The sequence below is a fragment of the Trematomus bernacchii genome, unplaced genomic scaffold (assembly GCF_902827165.1).
Source record: "Trematomus bernacchii unplaced genomic scaffold, fTreBer1.1, whole genome shotgun sequence".
Lineage (NCBI taxonomy): Eukaryota > Metazoa > Chordata > Actinopteri > Perciformes > Nototheniidae > Trematomus > Trematomus bernacchii.
This window is the reverse complement of record NW_022987582.1, coordinates 12,374,609-12,390,154: the sequence shown is the minus strand read 5'-3', so window position 1 is coordinate 12,390,154 and position 15,546 is coordinate 12,374,609. Positions and strand designations below refer to the sequence as shown.

At 41.2% G+C, this 15,546-nt stretch overlaps 1 protein-coding gene across 4 annotated transcripts in view; it reads right to left on the bottom strand.

Moving 5' to 3' along the window:
- Positions 1–15,546, bottom strand: part of LOC117480752 (nuclear factor of activated T-cells, cytoplasmic 1-like) — a 67,025-nt gene that overhangs the window by 40,086 nt on the left and 11,393 nt on the right. For all 4 annotated transcript variants that reach the window (XM_034128204.1, XM_034128207.1, XM_034128205.1 and 1 more), the window contains exons 4-6: positions 11,744–11,946; positions 8,224–8,396; positions 6,846–6,986 (exon numbers count right to left, since the gene is read on the bottom strand). In XM_034128204.1, coding sequence (XP_033984095.1) covers positions 6,846–6,986; positions 8,224–8,396; positions 11,744–11,946 — 517 coding nt within the window. The remainder of the gene's footprint in view (positions 1–6,845; positions 6,987–8,223; positions 8,397–11,743; positions 11,947–15,546) is intronic.

Sequence of the window (15,546 nt, the reverse complement as noted above, 5' to 3'; positions counted from 1 at the left end):
TCTGCCCATTGCTCTGTATGACTCCCTTGTACAAATGATATCCACAAAGACTAACGCCTCGCCAAAAGACAACCAGGACAACACAATCATTCATCAGAGAATTAGAACACATTGAGGGTGAGGCGTCTTGGAGTCTTCTTCAATTGGTTACAACACACAAAGCACAGCAACAGTGTTGTTGCAATAATAAATCCTATCATTCGTCATATTTTCATGAAGTTTGGGTAATAGTAGAGATGAAGAGATGGGTCCTTGTGTACAAAGCAATGGATAGCTGAGTAATGGCATCCCTGTCCTTATCATGACCTTGCAGGTTTTGGCTTGCAGGTGATTTTTCCTCCTTAAAAATGTTGTGTTGTGCACAGCAACTTCCACTGACCAAAAAGAAAAATATTTTAAGGATGGAAAATATGATTCACATGCCTAATTGCGGATGTTGTCTTGTGAAACAACCCAGACATATTTTTGCAGCAATGCCTCTCTTCCAGTAGATGATTTTCTGGCAATTTCTGCTTAACATTTTTGAAGAATATTTTCCATTTTAGTGCAGTTCTTCTGTTACTAGCCACACTTTAAATGCTTCAGTAATTTCACAGCAAATAACTTGGTGTCCAATGAGAAGCCAAGCCAAAAGGCCAAAAGGGGATCCCCCATGACTTCTCCCTGAGGGGCAGCTGCTCTCCCTCTAAAGCACCTGACCTCTGCCAAACTGAGGAGTGGTGAAATTGGAGAAATGCGAGTCTGCTTCAGATTGAGAGGCTTCTGTATAAATGATGACCTGACAGTAGATTTGTGATGGTTTTATTTTATAGAGTTATTCTTGGTGTAAAACAGGAACAACGTGAGCTGACTTGACCTGTGGGTGCAGGCTGAGGAGGAAAGCGGCCAAAAGAGACAGATATGATCCTTTTGTCAAGACTCCAGCTGTGTGGTATTTAGTCTGAAAATGATCTAAAGACTGAGGGGATGGCTGGAAGGTCATCCAGACTTTTACAATTGTATAATATTTGGGTTCAGGTGGAAGATATAGAGGTTGGTTGCTCTCTATGGTGAGCCCAGGGAAGGTCACTGCAGGATCCTAACTTACAAACCCCACTACTGACAGAATGTAAGAGGGATTTGAACCACATATGTGGCATGTTTCAGACACGTTAAAATAATTGTGGAGGCCACAGGACAATCTAGACATCATTCAGTTATGATACCTTTTGATGTTAAGACATGCCAAAAGCAGAGGTATTTCAAAAAGTATGCACTGGCCTGTTGCTGATAAAACTTTACAACATGAAAGGAATGGGCTTTATTAAGCCAGAAACATTGGGTTTGAGAGACAAACGTTATGTTCCATTTCTGAAACTATACCAGGACAATATAGGTATACCTTTTCCGCCACACTAATACTGGTTCAGCCAGCCAAAGAAATCTCATTAAAGGGGGCAGTATAGCAAGAATCTATGTCATAGTTTGCTCTTTCTGTGCATAAAAATAATCTATTTCCCTAAGGGACAGCTTTTGACGAGTGATTGTATGTTTCAGGTGGAATGGCAAAGGAGCATAGGAGGTTAAGTCCCTGCAGATCTGTCATAGGGCTCCTCCTTGAACTACAATTATTAAACATAATCAATGATTGTGGTGCAGAATGCCATCCTAATTAGAAAGCATAACTCACTCTTCTCTCATCACATGCCTGGAGCAGGGGTGGAGGCTGACTTTACACTGCCATGTGCCTTAATATGAGCCAAGATTATGCAGGTTATCCTAGCCTTAAGCCAAAGGGCAGTCTAGACATACCGCTAGAAGTACAATACATCGACCGATTCGTCTGGTGTTTAGACTTGCCCAGGGTAGAAGTGTTCAACAAAGACTAAACAGAATAAACTCTAACACTACGGATCACATTCTATAAGGCCTGCGTCTCTCGAATTATTAAGAATCCAAATCCAAATATGTGTGCCTGTTGCAGAGGAGTTTCCACATGACAAGAGAGACAGCCTAGGGGTATTGTTGTGGACTTGTGGAGCTGGACCAGCCTGAAGCGGAGGTGGAGAAGACCAGGCTTCTCCCTGCTGCATCCCAGGCATGTGTGGTGCTGCCGAGCTCCAGGCAACGCTCCAATCCGACCAGATGTAAAAACTATCCAGCCCACCAGGGAATTCCGTTACCTCCCCTCTGAGTCAGAGTGTAGGCTTTCCCCAGCTCTCTCTCCTTCTCTCTGGTTGTCTGTCTGTCTGTTTTCCCTGCCTGTAGCACTCATTCCATCCATGGAAAGGGTTAGGGCAAGCCAGAACACACGCTGCACAAGGTGCGCCAGGTATGTCTTCTCACTCAAGTGCCAAAAGAGCGGTTTAGGCAAAACACTGACACAACCTCAACACATAATATAATACAAATCAAGCAAAACTAAGCAAAAGAAGATGGAAAGTTTCATAAATGCCTACATTGCCGCAATGTGAAGGTTACAATTCTCAACTGCAGAGGAAAAAACCCGATAAGGCCTATTCAAAATACAGTACATGTCAACAATAATTACCATTGAAAATAATGTTTACATTACAGCAGGAGAAAAAGTGGACTTCTGGTTGTGGGTTTTTCGAGTCTATCATTATCTAGCCACTGTTTTTTCTCCCTTATATGTGTGGTCTGTGATGAGCTAAAAACAAGGTGAAGCAGTTATAATAATGATAACTAATACATTGAACGATTAAACATGTCGATAAAAGTCACGTAAATACATCAAACTATTTGTTGGGAAATGTAGAAGTTGACCCTAAACTTGGAATATACTCACTGAAGAGTCAATATCAGGTCAGCATATGATCACTTTTATCCTCCGATGTCACAGGATTTCTAAGGAAGCCCTGTCTTTTTTGCCTCCTCTACCTCCCCTCTTCCTCTCCCCTCTCCCTACCCTCTAAGGGTCTCGTCTTTTCCGTCTCACCCCTCCACAGGGAATCCCTCGCGGATGACTCACTGAAAACACTTCCTACTGAACAACGCAAACAGGCCCGCAGGCTAACAGGGACGCTGCGCGCAGACATACAGTACACAACAACAAACACACACGCGGTGGATGCACACAGTTTGCATCAGTTATCCTGTGGGTGATGAAGTGGAGCAGTGGGGACAGACCTGGCATTTGAAAAGCAGAAGTAATTATTTTTCAAGGCGCATTAAGTTCTCCCACTGTGGCAACAGCTATGAGCTCTGCTCATTTGGTACTAAGGACATCTCATGGGGGGCAGACAGACAATCAAAACAACACAGAGTGAAAGAAAGGAAGTTTAAAGTGACAGCAGAACACAAAGGGAAAATATGGTACATATATGGAGGTTTTTTAAGGGTCTCGCATTTAAGTAATTTCCTATTGAGAGATAACAACATTTAGAACTCTTGTCACATATTCAATTTGAATGCACTTCACTTTTTAATGTAGCAAAGTTTATAACTTGTCTATTTCTTTATTATTTTATGTCTTAAAAATCTATAGAACCTATTTTCAATTAGAGTAAGACATACATTTTTATAGAGGAAAATTAACAATATTTCTGAAACCATACAGTATAAACCCAAACTCCTATTGCACCAATTTATCATCTGTGATGTAAAGCCAAAGCACAATATTTAAGTGCTTAAACTTCTCAATTGTCCAGCCACAGTTTTAGTTCTAACACTATATGTAAAGTAATATACTGTAGTGGATACAAATATGTATTTGAAAGCAGGGAGAGATGTTTAGTGGCAATGGTCTTTGATGGTACCAATAAGGTTTATAATAATTCTAACAATCATTTGTGCCAAGAACATACGTGCTACTACAGTTGGCTTGGAATACATAGACTGTATGATTTTTCCATTTTGCTTAGAGAACTGGAGGTAAGCTAGCTACATGTTCCTTTTTAACTAATGGGGAACAGTGAGAACTTGCAATATCGGATCATGACTCCGCTTTAACTTTGAGAGGGCCTGAGAAGTGCATTCAACTGGTCAGGAGCAGATGACCGGAACAATCCAATCCACTTTATTTCTATAGCACATTTTAAAAACAGAGGGGTTGCCAAAGTGCTTCACAACGAACATATCATTATACAAGTCCTCGGTCTCCCCTGTCCACTGCACCGGGGACAACGCCCATCAAGGCTGGTATCCAGTCTGACTCTAAATGTGTTGTGTGGCTCCAAAATCAAATCAGACAGTGTATGCCCGGATTAAAATGTGTAAATTGAAGTGGTAACAGAGTAGAGTCAATGATTTGCCAAGAACTAATGGATGTTTTTGGTGTTTCTTCAGAATAAATTGTTAATTGGAGAAACCCTCATATGTTAATGTCACCCATAATTTAAGAGTCCGGTAATTAATTGACATCTGCTTTTGTTGTTTTCAAAGCAGACATTTCCAAAATAGACATCCGGGAATGTTTTTGCTAATAGCAGCATCATCCTTGAGCGTTTGAAACAAATGGAAATAGTTAAAGAAATACATGAATCTATGATTTATGGCTGTCTCATTTGGTCTAATATGCTTTGGTGCTGTGTGTGATCTCCCTTTGACTCAACTTGGATGATGGTAACGTACGTATAATCATTAACACAAGTTGGATTTGGACACTCAAAAACTGTCTGTTGCTCCTTATGATTTGTGGAACTTTCTGGAAGGTGTTTATTGGAGTCAATTTTGGAAAATGAGCAGCCATCCCGACCTTGATGGCAGTAACATTAATGTGCTGTCACCACTGTGGCAAAAGCAGTGATTGGTGTTGTGCTGTACAAAGAGCTTGTCTGTGTGTGCGCACGTGTGTGCCACTGTGTGTATAAGCACATGTCTGCGAGTAGTAATCATTGTGGTGCATTGCTCTGTATTTCATGGGTGCAGTCATGAACTTTTTCAGAGTGAAATAAAACCTAAGTTATAGAATAAATCTGTAATATAATTATAATTGTATTGGTTTCTTTTTTTCCCCATTGCAGTTTGGTCTTTTTAAATCAACAATCAGACAGATTTTAAGTCTGACAGCCTTCCTGAAACAGCGGGATTCTTTGAATAAGATTCCCAAAAACAACATTTAGTAGTATATTTAGGACGCGAGTACTTTTCCACACTAATGCTTGCTCCAAGATAGTTACCATTAGTGAGTGATGTATGTGTTCCTGTGTGTGCATGTGTGTTCATTCGTCTGTAATGGGCTTTTCGACTTAGGAGACCCTGGAAGTGGTGGGTCATTAAAGTTTACATAAAAGCCTACTGAGTAGCAGACAGACAACCTCTCTTTCGATTTCTCCCTCTCCCCTTTTCGACACAGAGTCGAAAAACAAACCACTGAAATGTCCATAGCAGGCACGAGTGAGGGGAACCCGCTAGCGCAGAGCTCCAAGCCGGCTAATGTCTTTAACGGGTATTGAGGATAGAGGTAAGAAGAATAAAGGATGAGGGAGTGAAATTAGAGAATGTAAGGAAGAGGAAGAGAAAGAGGGGGAGTAAAAAGAGTAACACAACCTGGAAGGGGTCATGAGTCTCAAATAGCAGGGAGCGGAGCGGCCAAGGTGTGTGTGTGTGTGTGTGTGTGTGTGTGTGTGTGTGTGTGTGTGTGTGTGTGTGTGTGTGTGTGTGTGTGTGTGTGTGTGTGTGTGTGTGTGTGTGTGTGTGTGTGTGTGTGTGTGTGTGTGTGTGGTGTGTGTGTGTGTGGTGTGTGTGTGTGTGTGTGTGTGTGTGTGTGTGTGTGTGTGTGTGTGTGTGTGTGTGTGTGTGTGTGTGTGTGTGTGTGTGTGTGTGTGTGTGTGTGTGTGTGTGTGTGTGTGTGTGTGTGTGTGTGTGTGTGTGTGTGTGTGTGTATGGGCTTTCCTCTCCAGGGGATCCCCCTTCCATGACTAAGTAAAGCCAGGAGGAGAGAGACCGCATTTGACCCCATCTGTACCTATCTCTTAACCCTGAGGTACTTAGGAGTACTCTCACAGGGTGAGGCAAGGTAAGAAGACAAGGCTGTAAAATCATTTCATAGCTTGTCTTCTTTTTTGAAGTAACAGAATAAAAAATAATATGGGGAAAATTAAGCAACAATCAGATCCACGTGATTTAAGGAATGTTGTACTGATTCAGGCGATGGATTTAGTAGTTTGTTATCCAATGGCCTTGGTCTAGTAGGGGGAAAAAGTGCAAATGATGAGAAAGGGTTATCCTAAATTATGGAATCTATAATTACTCAATTGGTGGACACTAACGGAGATACCTCCCTAATCCTTCTTTATTTTTTGCTCATCATCCTTATTTGTCAACAGACACAAGGGTATCGCTGTGCTTGACCTTTGCTTAGATTCAGTGGGAGCAATCAAGGAAATGATCATTCACTTGCAAACTTGATCAGTAGTGTTTTGAGCGTTTCTCCCTCCCACACGGGAAGGAAACGGATGGACAAAAATGAGCGACATAGCCTCTTAACCGAGAGTCAGTGACATGCAGCCGGGGTGAGTATCCAGAAGAAGCGTTGAAAGAGGGAGCTACAGAAATGAAAGTAAATGAGAGGGTTAAATGTCAAAGCATGGGAGTCAGGGAGGGAGAGAGGGAAAGTGAGAGAAAAAGACGTTGCACATGCCCTGGTTGTGATTCATTCCTTTACTTGTGGCGAGCATCACTGAACAGGCAATGGAAACTTCAGCAAATGTAAATACGCTTTGGTTAAAAATATAGTGGCTTAATGCGCACCACATGTGGCTCTCTGGCAGGGCCTGCTCTATTTTGACGGGAGGAGAGACTGAGGAAACGTGACAGAGGCAGAGAGGGAAAGAGACATTTCAAAGAGATATTAAGAGGGGAAATTGAGAGGCAGTAAACACGACTTGGTGTTGGCAGCTTACCCTGGGCCTTCTCTACGAACACCACCTTGGAGTCAGGGAGGAAGTTGAGGCCACTCAGGAGCATCATTTTGCCGCCGGTGGCTGGGTAACTCTCCACGCTCTGCTTCTCAACCAAGGGAAGCTCCTGAGCCGAGCGCTGGGCTATTGGAGGGGAACACACACACATAAAGTCACTGCCTGATCTCCATTCACCCCAAGAAGCACAAGCCCGGCACAAAGCCAGTGAAACAGCAGTTCTTTGTTATGGAAACAGTCTTATCAACTTTATTATGATGATTTCATGACCCCTAGCTAAGAGGTTTTCAGCCAACAGCTGCTCTTTAAATGGTTTTGAAAACGCACGTCTGATAAAAAAAATATCTTCATGATCTGTTTCTTAGTCATTATTTTCCATCAAGAAGCCTGCCGCCAACCACCTGTCTCTGCTTTCTATAAATCGGGCGACCTAGGCACCTTCGGCCTTTGGGATTTGGTGATCAGATTCACAGACAGAATCACATATATTTATTGTCACATTCTGTCAATGTATATTTTAGTGAGTCGTCTGGTTACCAGTATCGGAAAAGCAGTTGATACAGCCTTAAATGCTGGATTGTATTAATGCTAAGGAAAGAGTCTCTGCACAGATCCGATATTTAACACAGCAAAATCCCAACATAGAACGGACACCTGTTTTTAACGCACTGGTTTCCGGTCAATACTCGATATCTGCCAAGATGCAAGTTCAATTACTTGATTCGATAACGGAAAGGACAAAATGGCATCGGAACTACTCTTATTTAATTATTCATCCCATTGCATTATTGTTAAAAAAAGGATTTCACTAAAGAACTAAATAAATCTAGTAACAGTGAATAAAACTCTGTTATGATGAACAAACACAGATTAACATCCCCTTTAGAACCTTACCCTAACCCATAAACTATAATGCCAGCTCCTTCTCACCATCTAACTTTAATTGGCTTCCTTGGGTGCAAATAACATCACACCTACATACACAAATGAATGACAAAGAAACAAAGATTTCTTTCAAAGCGCTCATTCAACCGTGCCAAAACTAGGGCTGGCAAATGACCTCTATGGAACCTGTGCTAATGGAGAAGTCTTACCACAATAACTTGTGCATTCAGTCATAAAATACGAAGTGAGATAGATAACACGTGTGTCTGGCATCAAGTACAATGCATCTATTGCCTTGGCAAATTGCTTTGATCATATAAAGCTTATTGACTGCAAACCCCTAGTTTGCTCCAGCAGGTAATAAAATAGAAGCTCATTTTATTGGATTACCACAATCGATGCCAATTTTTTTCCAAAAGCGGGAAGCCAAGGGAAAAGGCATGCCAGTATAATGCAAGTTTATGTATGTATGACTTACAGCATTCAATGGCGTTTGAGGAAGCCTGTAGGGACAATGTCCTGCCGTTGGGCTGGTTGATGTGCACTCGAAACACCAGTTTCACCCGTGTGTTTTTACGTCCGATGTCTGTTTCACCTTTGCGAAGCTCAATGTCCGAATTACGCAGCTTCAGGATCCCTGCACAGTCAATTCTGGACAGAGATGGGGAAAGGCAACATTTAACACCATATTTCAAACATGACACCATACTGTAGATTCAAGATAGTTGAAAAGTTATGTTTTTTGGGTCAGATGTTTTTTTTTTTTTAAAGGTACTGTATGGACAAAGGTTGAAATGGGAGAAGATTTGATTCCTTGACTATGGCTGTTTAAACTGAGACATTGAGCAGCAACACGAGCAGTATCTCTAGTGGTGTTACAGATCATGCACTGGAAGTCTATTGAACTGTGTCATTATTAATCCAGCATTTCATCAAAGACCAAGTTGACATTAATGACTACAGTTTTATAGGGTCATTGTGGTCCAATAATTAGCAGTTTTCAGTAGGAATCCTTTGAATTGAGCATACCACAGTTTACCAGAATCAAACAATGTCCCATCAGCTGCCGTCAGTATACACAGAGTCTCTTTATGGCTCTATTTTATTTCAGCTTCTCTGCTCCCTTCACACCATCGTAGCCTCACACTTTAGTGTAAAAACCCTATTTTTATCATTGCCACGTGGAGCATTAGACTCTTTCTCAGCCATCTGTCATTATTTATTTCATTTCACATTTGGGAGGTAAAGGGGTGAATTTTTCTTTCCATTTTCTTTGTGGAAAAAAGGCACTCATTTTCAGACATGGTAAAAAAGTGAGGGAATGGGATATGGTTTGGCATTTCAGATATTTAACATGGTAGCCTTTTTGTCACGATTCCTGGAAAAGGGTAAATGTCAGGTTTTACACCATTTAATTTCTCCCATTGACTTTGGTTTGGACAATAAAAGAAGTGAGGAAAAATAATATGCAATGCTGGCTACACACTCCTTATCAGCCTTGCATGATGTAAGTGTTGGGTGGTGCATGTAGTTTTAAAATAAACACAGGATGGATCTCCAGCAAGTAAATGTTTACACTAGTTTTCTCTGCCAGTAATAAGACATTCACATTATGTGAGCTACAAAACCCTTTCATACTGTAACTGTAGGGCTAACAGTCAAAACAGATTCTAAGCATCACCTTGCTGATTAGGTTATAGGTATGTGTAGTCATATTGAAGATATAAACTACAGTGTTCTAAATTAACTGATACGTACATTTCCTAGAATAAGAAAGAAAGACAGATTGAAACTGTCTCCAAGTTTGAAAGTAGTTCTCTATCCCACACAGCAAGCAAATGACTGCTGGCACAAGAGCAGAGAGACGGATGCTGCGTTATCAAGACAACTGTTAAACAGCTCAGTGGAAAGAGACAGTTAAAGGCTTTTCTTTGACCTTTCAGATAGTCGGGGGAGAAAGAGAGAACTCCTTTTCCTTCAGCGTGTGCTGACGACAAACTTCCTCTTGAATATTTTTTCAGTATCATATTTATCCTAAGGGATACATTAAGTTATCCCTGTGTGAGAAGGGCCCCTAAATATGATACAATATACGGGATATTGTGGTATTGTTGGTTATGATACTGTAATGCAGTACAAATATTAAAATCATCCATGCTAAACCCAAGAAGGTCACTGCCTATTCAGGAAACTTGTATGTCCCTTAAATATCTTCACAATCTCCTGAATTTAAACAAACATGACAAGATAGAGATGTTGTAAATCACAATTTTTACAAATGTATTTTAAGATTTTAGAGGAATTATGAACTTTATGTGCAGAGAGAGGTAACAGTCTTATGTAACCTATGTTTGGATACAGCCGTTTTATCCATAAGCCAGAGTTCTGGGCCCCAGTCCAAAATAATTCACTGCAGCCTAGTCTAAATGGAGCCCCAGGATGGGAGCTACTGCCTTGACACACTGTAGAGCGTGGTCCCTTGAATTACTGCTAGTCTGAACGAATGAGAGAGGCCAAAGCTAATGTACCTCCGCCTAGCAAAACAATGCTAATGTTTTTAAAGGGGGGCCAAGGTAAGCCACATGAGTTGCTAAACGCACTTTAAAAGAGTAAAATAAATGTTTGTTAATGTTTTGGTTGAGCACACAGCAGAAAATGAGCAAACATCTGCACTGAATATTAGTATTGTGTGGTAAACAAAGATAAGCTAGTAGCATAAGCCGGTAATGGTAGGCTAATTGTTTGTTAGCCTAACATTTCAGTGCTTCAGAGTTAGCTAACAATGCTGCTGTTAGTTAGCTGAAGTTGAAATAAATGAAAGACAAGAGCTTATTTTTTCTACAACTGCTTAAAATAAAATAAATTGATAACTTAACACTCATAGGCCTACTCTGTCCTCTTTTGTTGTCATGGTGTTACAGACTGCCATTGTTGTCTACCAGTTGTTCATTTTGTGTTGAGCTGCTCGCTGTCACACTGCCACTACTTACTAGCACAATTAGTTTGAGGCACCATCGTTACTGTAATTAGCAACACCTGTGTTGTCACGTCAAAATGGCTACCGTGAAAAAGGGCTAATAAAGTGAAGACACCATCGTTAGCGATATTAGCAACACCTGTATTGTTCCTACTGTGGTGACCAATTACCTGTACGTGTGATTATAATTTACAATATTCAAAAATAAGTTCAACATCTTTTTTGCAGATATGTTAGTTTAGTTGTGGTGTTTCTAATACAATCAACTTGCTAACATTTGCTAAGCCTACTGTATGTTATTAGACTACATCTTACTGAGAAACCATGGGATTTATGTCATACTGTAGCTCTAGTCTGACTAGTCTTGTTAGGCCTACTTTTGAAGATACCCTATCACTTGTTTACATGTTTATTGGTCCACTGTTGGAAATATTTCATGTTGGATTTAAAAAATAAAACAAACAAATTAAGGAATCAATACATTCAAGAAAGGCGAGAAGAAGAAAAAAAAGCTATACAGTATACATGACATTTTCTTTTTTAAAATATCAAATAAATATTTGATTGGATAAAATATGATTTCTTCGTCGAACATTACACATATTTTGAAATGGTTTGTTTGTGCCTACTATGGTTGACTATGTGCTGTGCAGCACATTTTGCTTGTAATGAAAGCTACTTGCTTTCTATTTCTTACGAGAAAAATGTCTACATTTTGACCATATGGGGCCCTAGAGGGACATTTCATCAAGCCAAAAGCATTTTGAGTTCCTGCACACCCATGAACTTATGTTCCTCCCATAGAATCATTCATCTCTTCCTCATTTTTAAAGGCCTATTCTGAAGTGTGTGCTGTAATGTACCTATCATCAGGTATTCTGTTTGTAGAGCTAAAGCAATGAGGAAGGTGCTGAGAGAGAAAGAAGAGTGTGTGTTTTTGTTGGTTTATTTTAAAGAAAGCTTTACCAGTGGAAAAGAAAAAAGATTGATAGGCGACTTGTGGAGGTCTAAGAGCACTCACATGGCTCTCATGTTGTTTTCGGGCAGCAGAGGGATCTCCAGAACTTTGGTGTTGGATTGCATGACTTCATGGCTGGCGGTGGAGACGGTTTTGCCAGTGATGCGGTGAACCTGGTAGAAGGCATGTGGTCGCAGGAGGCGGTCGTCTGCGGTCCCAATGAACAGCTGCAGGGTGAGCGGCTCGCTTTCCATGTAGCCATATAGCTGGCGGGAGAACAAAGAGAACCAGGTGAGAAGCAACATCAGATTTTAAGACCACCATCTCAGGCAACCCCTCATTTAGGAAATTCAGATTGAATGCACATCGGCTACTGTTAGTTAAAGGGGCATTTAATAATAGCTCTGACAAGGTAGAGGGTCTTTGAGAACAAGCCCCCTGTCTTTGTTTGTTTTTGGTTGGTTTAAAGACCCTTTTTCAGTGGTCTTTGTTATGCTTTCTGCATTCCTTTAGGGGAAGGTTAAAAACAAGTATTTGGATGTCTCTCAGTATGTTTGGGGTAAGGATCTCTTTGGTACAGAGACATGGAGACTGATGGAGGGCATCACATCACTTTAATGTTAATTAAAATCTCATTGCTGATGTTATTGTAATGCCTACAGAGGGTAAAGCATTCAAAAGAGGCTCTCAGAGTGTGAAGTGGCTTTTGAAAAAAATATATATATTATGTCTATCTTATTGTGAGAAGCTAGCAGGATATAAAGTTAAAAACTCAAGGAAACTAAAGATTGGGATGATAATAATATGGGCTACAGGTGGAAATTCCAAATTCAGACATTAACAAACTTTAAAGTAATAAGTGGAAATAAGATAGAACCAGAATCATGGCTTTAAACAAAGTACAAACATGTTTCTATACAGGTAAAGTATTTGCAAATTCAACATATTTAACATTTGAATATAATAACACCAAAACACTTTGTGGAGTTTGGTATGCAGACGAGACCCAGCCCATTTACCTTTGGACCATTATGAACATGCATTATGATTTCCATTAAAGCTCGGAGACTGTGTCCCACTGTGATGAAAGAGACTCCTGTATCAGAACCACCACTTCAAACAACTACCACTTCCTCTTGAAGCCCTCCATTAGCCGCTACTGCTCAAGTAATAAAAAGATCAAATCTTTAAAAAAGGAGAAGAAAAACTCCATAGCCATGCATGGCTTGAAAAGTACTGTTGACTTTTGGGGTCAATGGCACTTCAAGTATATACTGAGGTAACTGCCAATTTAAATTCAGCATCACTCAGATCATTCTCCGACTGCTAAAGTAACAATATTTTATGATTTAACCAAGTGTGTAATGGTTCAAAAGTATGAACGCACAGACGGGGTTGCAAAATCCAAATTGTGGTTGAAGAACAACCGATACTTTGTGAGTGATTTCTGACCAGAAAAAATTGCCAATGAAAATGTGTGGATTTCTGTTGGAATTGCAGACCTCCCAGGATAGGCTTGCTCTTTGCAGTGCAAAGTGGTCATATGGTCAGAAGGGCAGATGTTGGTTTGGACTTGAAAATCTCTCCAAATATAAAACATTTCAGAAAACTACAGAATCCATCTGTTTAAAACCGAGTGGTGGACCTCTGTAGATCCACCAAGGTGGCTACTTGACCACATGTGACGTTTACTGTGAGGGATCACTTACTGTAGACCAGGCTCGCAAAGCCATGGCCATCTGAAAATTCCCACAAATTGGCTCAATTACCCAAGCACATCGCTAAGACCAATTTTCTTCAAGCTCCATCCGAGTGAAAACAGTGGTACCGTCGGATGGAATAAAAGACCCCTGTTGTTTATTTAACAGACTGAGTCATATAACAAAATGCAGACCACATGGACCCTATGACATAATCTGATTAATGGGTTTATAATCACCTTTGTGAATGCGGTCAGATATGGGGGCAAGAGGAAGAGGTAGGTCGGTGTCGGACTCGACACTAGTCTTCTGTGGAAATTAGTGCTACAGAGTCATGGACACCTAATGTCTTTGGTTAGAGAACAAATGTGTCTTCATACTGTATTACAGTTGGCCTTATAGTTATTTTAAATGCCTTACTTGATGACAGATCATCTGGATTTGGGATGTGTTTCTACTTCCAAGTAGAACAATTTTCAGTCTTAATCATGTTGAAGAAAAATAGGGTATGACTAGCCACAGGAGTCGAGCATATATCCATATGTCTCAATAATCTCATCACCAGTAGTTATTTGGCTTTGCTTTGATTCAGATATCAAGGAAGTGCAAATGGAGAGGTAAAACTATGGCTGCCGTTCATCTCCAGTTCCAACCGTCCTATTTTCCTCTTCAGCTCCGCATAGTGTCTCTAGCAGCTGTCTTGACCTGTGAGCTCGTCACACATGCTAGTCATCAGTGAGTTAGGCCGAGGTCAGGAGCTTCTTGAAGTCTTGGCATCCCAAGGGACCACTTCATCTATGCGGTGATCTCACCGGCAGACCCCGCTCTGCTTGTTATATTTTACTTATGGTGTCACCAGAGGTAATTATCCATAGCCACACATGCTACCAGTTACTTGTGTATTGACTCGTGAGAGCACTATGGTGGACCACGAGTTACAAATCTAAGATGCCAGAGCGTTAAATTGCATGACGTTCCCATATGATTTAATAAAACGCAGGCAGCAGCGGTACAAAGCCATGTCGCCTGTCACTTATGCCTCAGTAGACTCCTTTGGATATCTTGGTGACCTCCAAACATTACCTCAGCCGCCACGTGGCTGTAAGGAGGCCCACAAGTCAGGCAGGAGGGAGGAGGGGTCTTTATCCCTTCACCCGTCTTGCGGTAGCGCACTATGATGGTGGCGTCCGCACTCAAAGCAGTAGTGACCTCATGCAGGAGAGGAAGTGATTAATGAGGTCAGATAGTCCTCTTGGTGACGCTGGTCCTCCCAGCTGCAAAGAAAGTCGGTCTAGTCCCCCCTGGGCGACCTCCCCCGATTCCTTTAACATATGTGCTCTTCTGACCCTTCCCCTAAGACCCCCTTTTGCTTCTACTCAACTCCTGCGATGCTTACTCAAGTGCACACCACAAGCAGAGCACAAAACGTACTTCTTCCTTTTATTCTCAAAGGGGGAATAATATGGGAAGAAAGTAGAGATAGTGTCATAAACTTAAAGCATGGGTTGAGGACAGAGGCTTCACACTCACACACACACACCTGTGATTTCAGCTCTGTATTTGTGTCAGCCTGTGAGGTTGGCCCAGAGCACAGCTAATTTTGACCAGATGAGCTTTTCTAGCAGCAACTGCAGCCTGTCTGGCACACGTACTGTATATTTATTCTGAGATAATCTAAACCGAAGTTGAATCAAGGCTTGATTCACAGCTGTTGCAGGGTGCCAACTTCTGCCACTGTGTCAGCTAGATACATTTACACCTCCCACCACAAGCCTCTGCTGCACGGGCCATTTCTGATAGCCGAGGCTCAAAGTAAAACATTGTGGGTATGGCAGCTGATGCATTAATTGTGTAATTGTTTGCAGCTGTATTGTCTGGGTCAGTTGTGATGATGTGGAGGGGTGTCGAGCTAAAAAGGGAGAGCAGGGTGCATCCCAGCCACTTTCCACCATTCATCTCCCACTGCCTTTGGACCGTTACAGATCCATCATCTTCATTGATGATTTCAGCCCTTGGGATATAGCCCGTTAATTTGTTTTGCTTCAGTCAGTTGTGATAAATGTCACAGGTTGTTTTTCATCGGATAAACATATATTTGCATAACACATTTCATCCCTACATTTCTTTAGTGAAAATGACAGTCTTAATGCTGCCTGCACCTGGTCT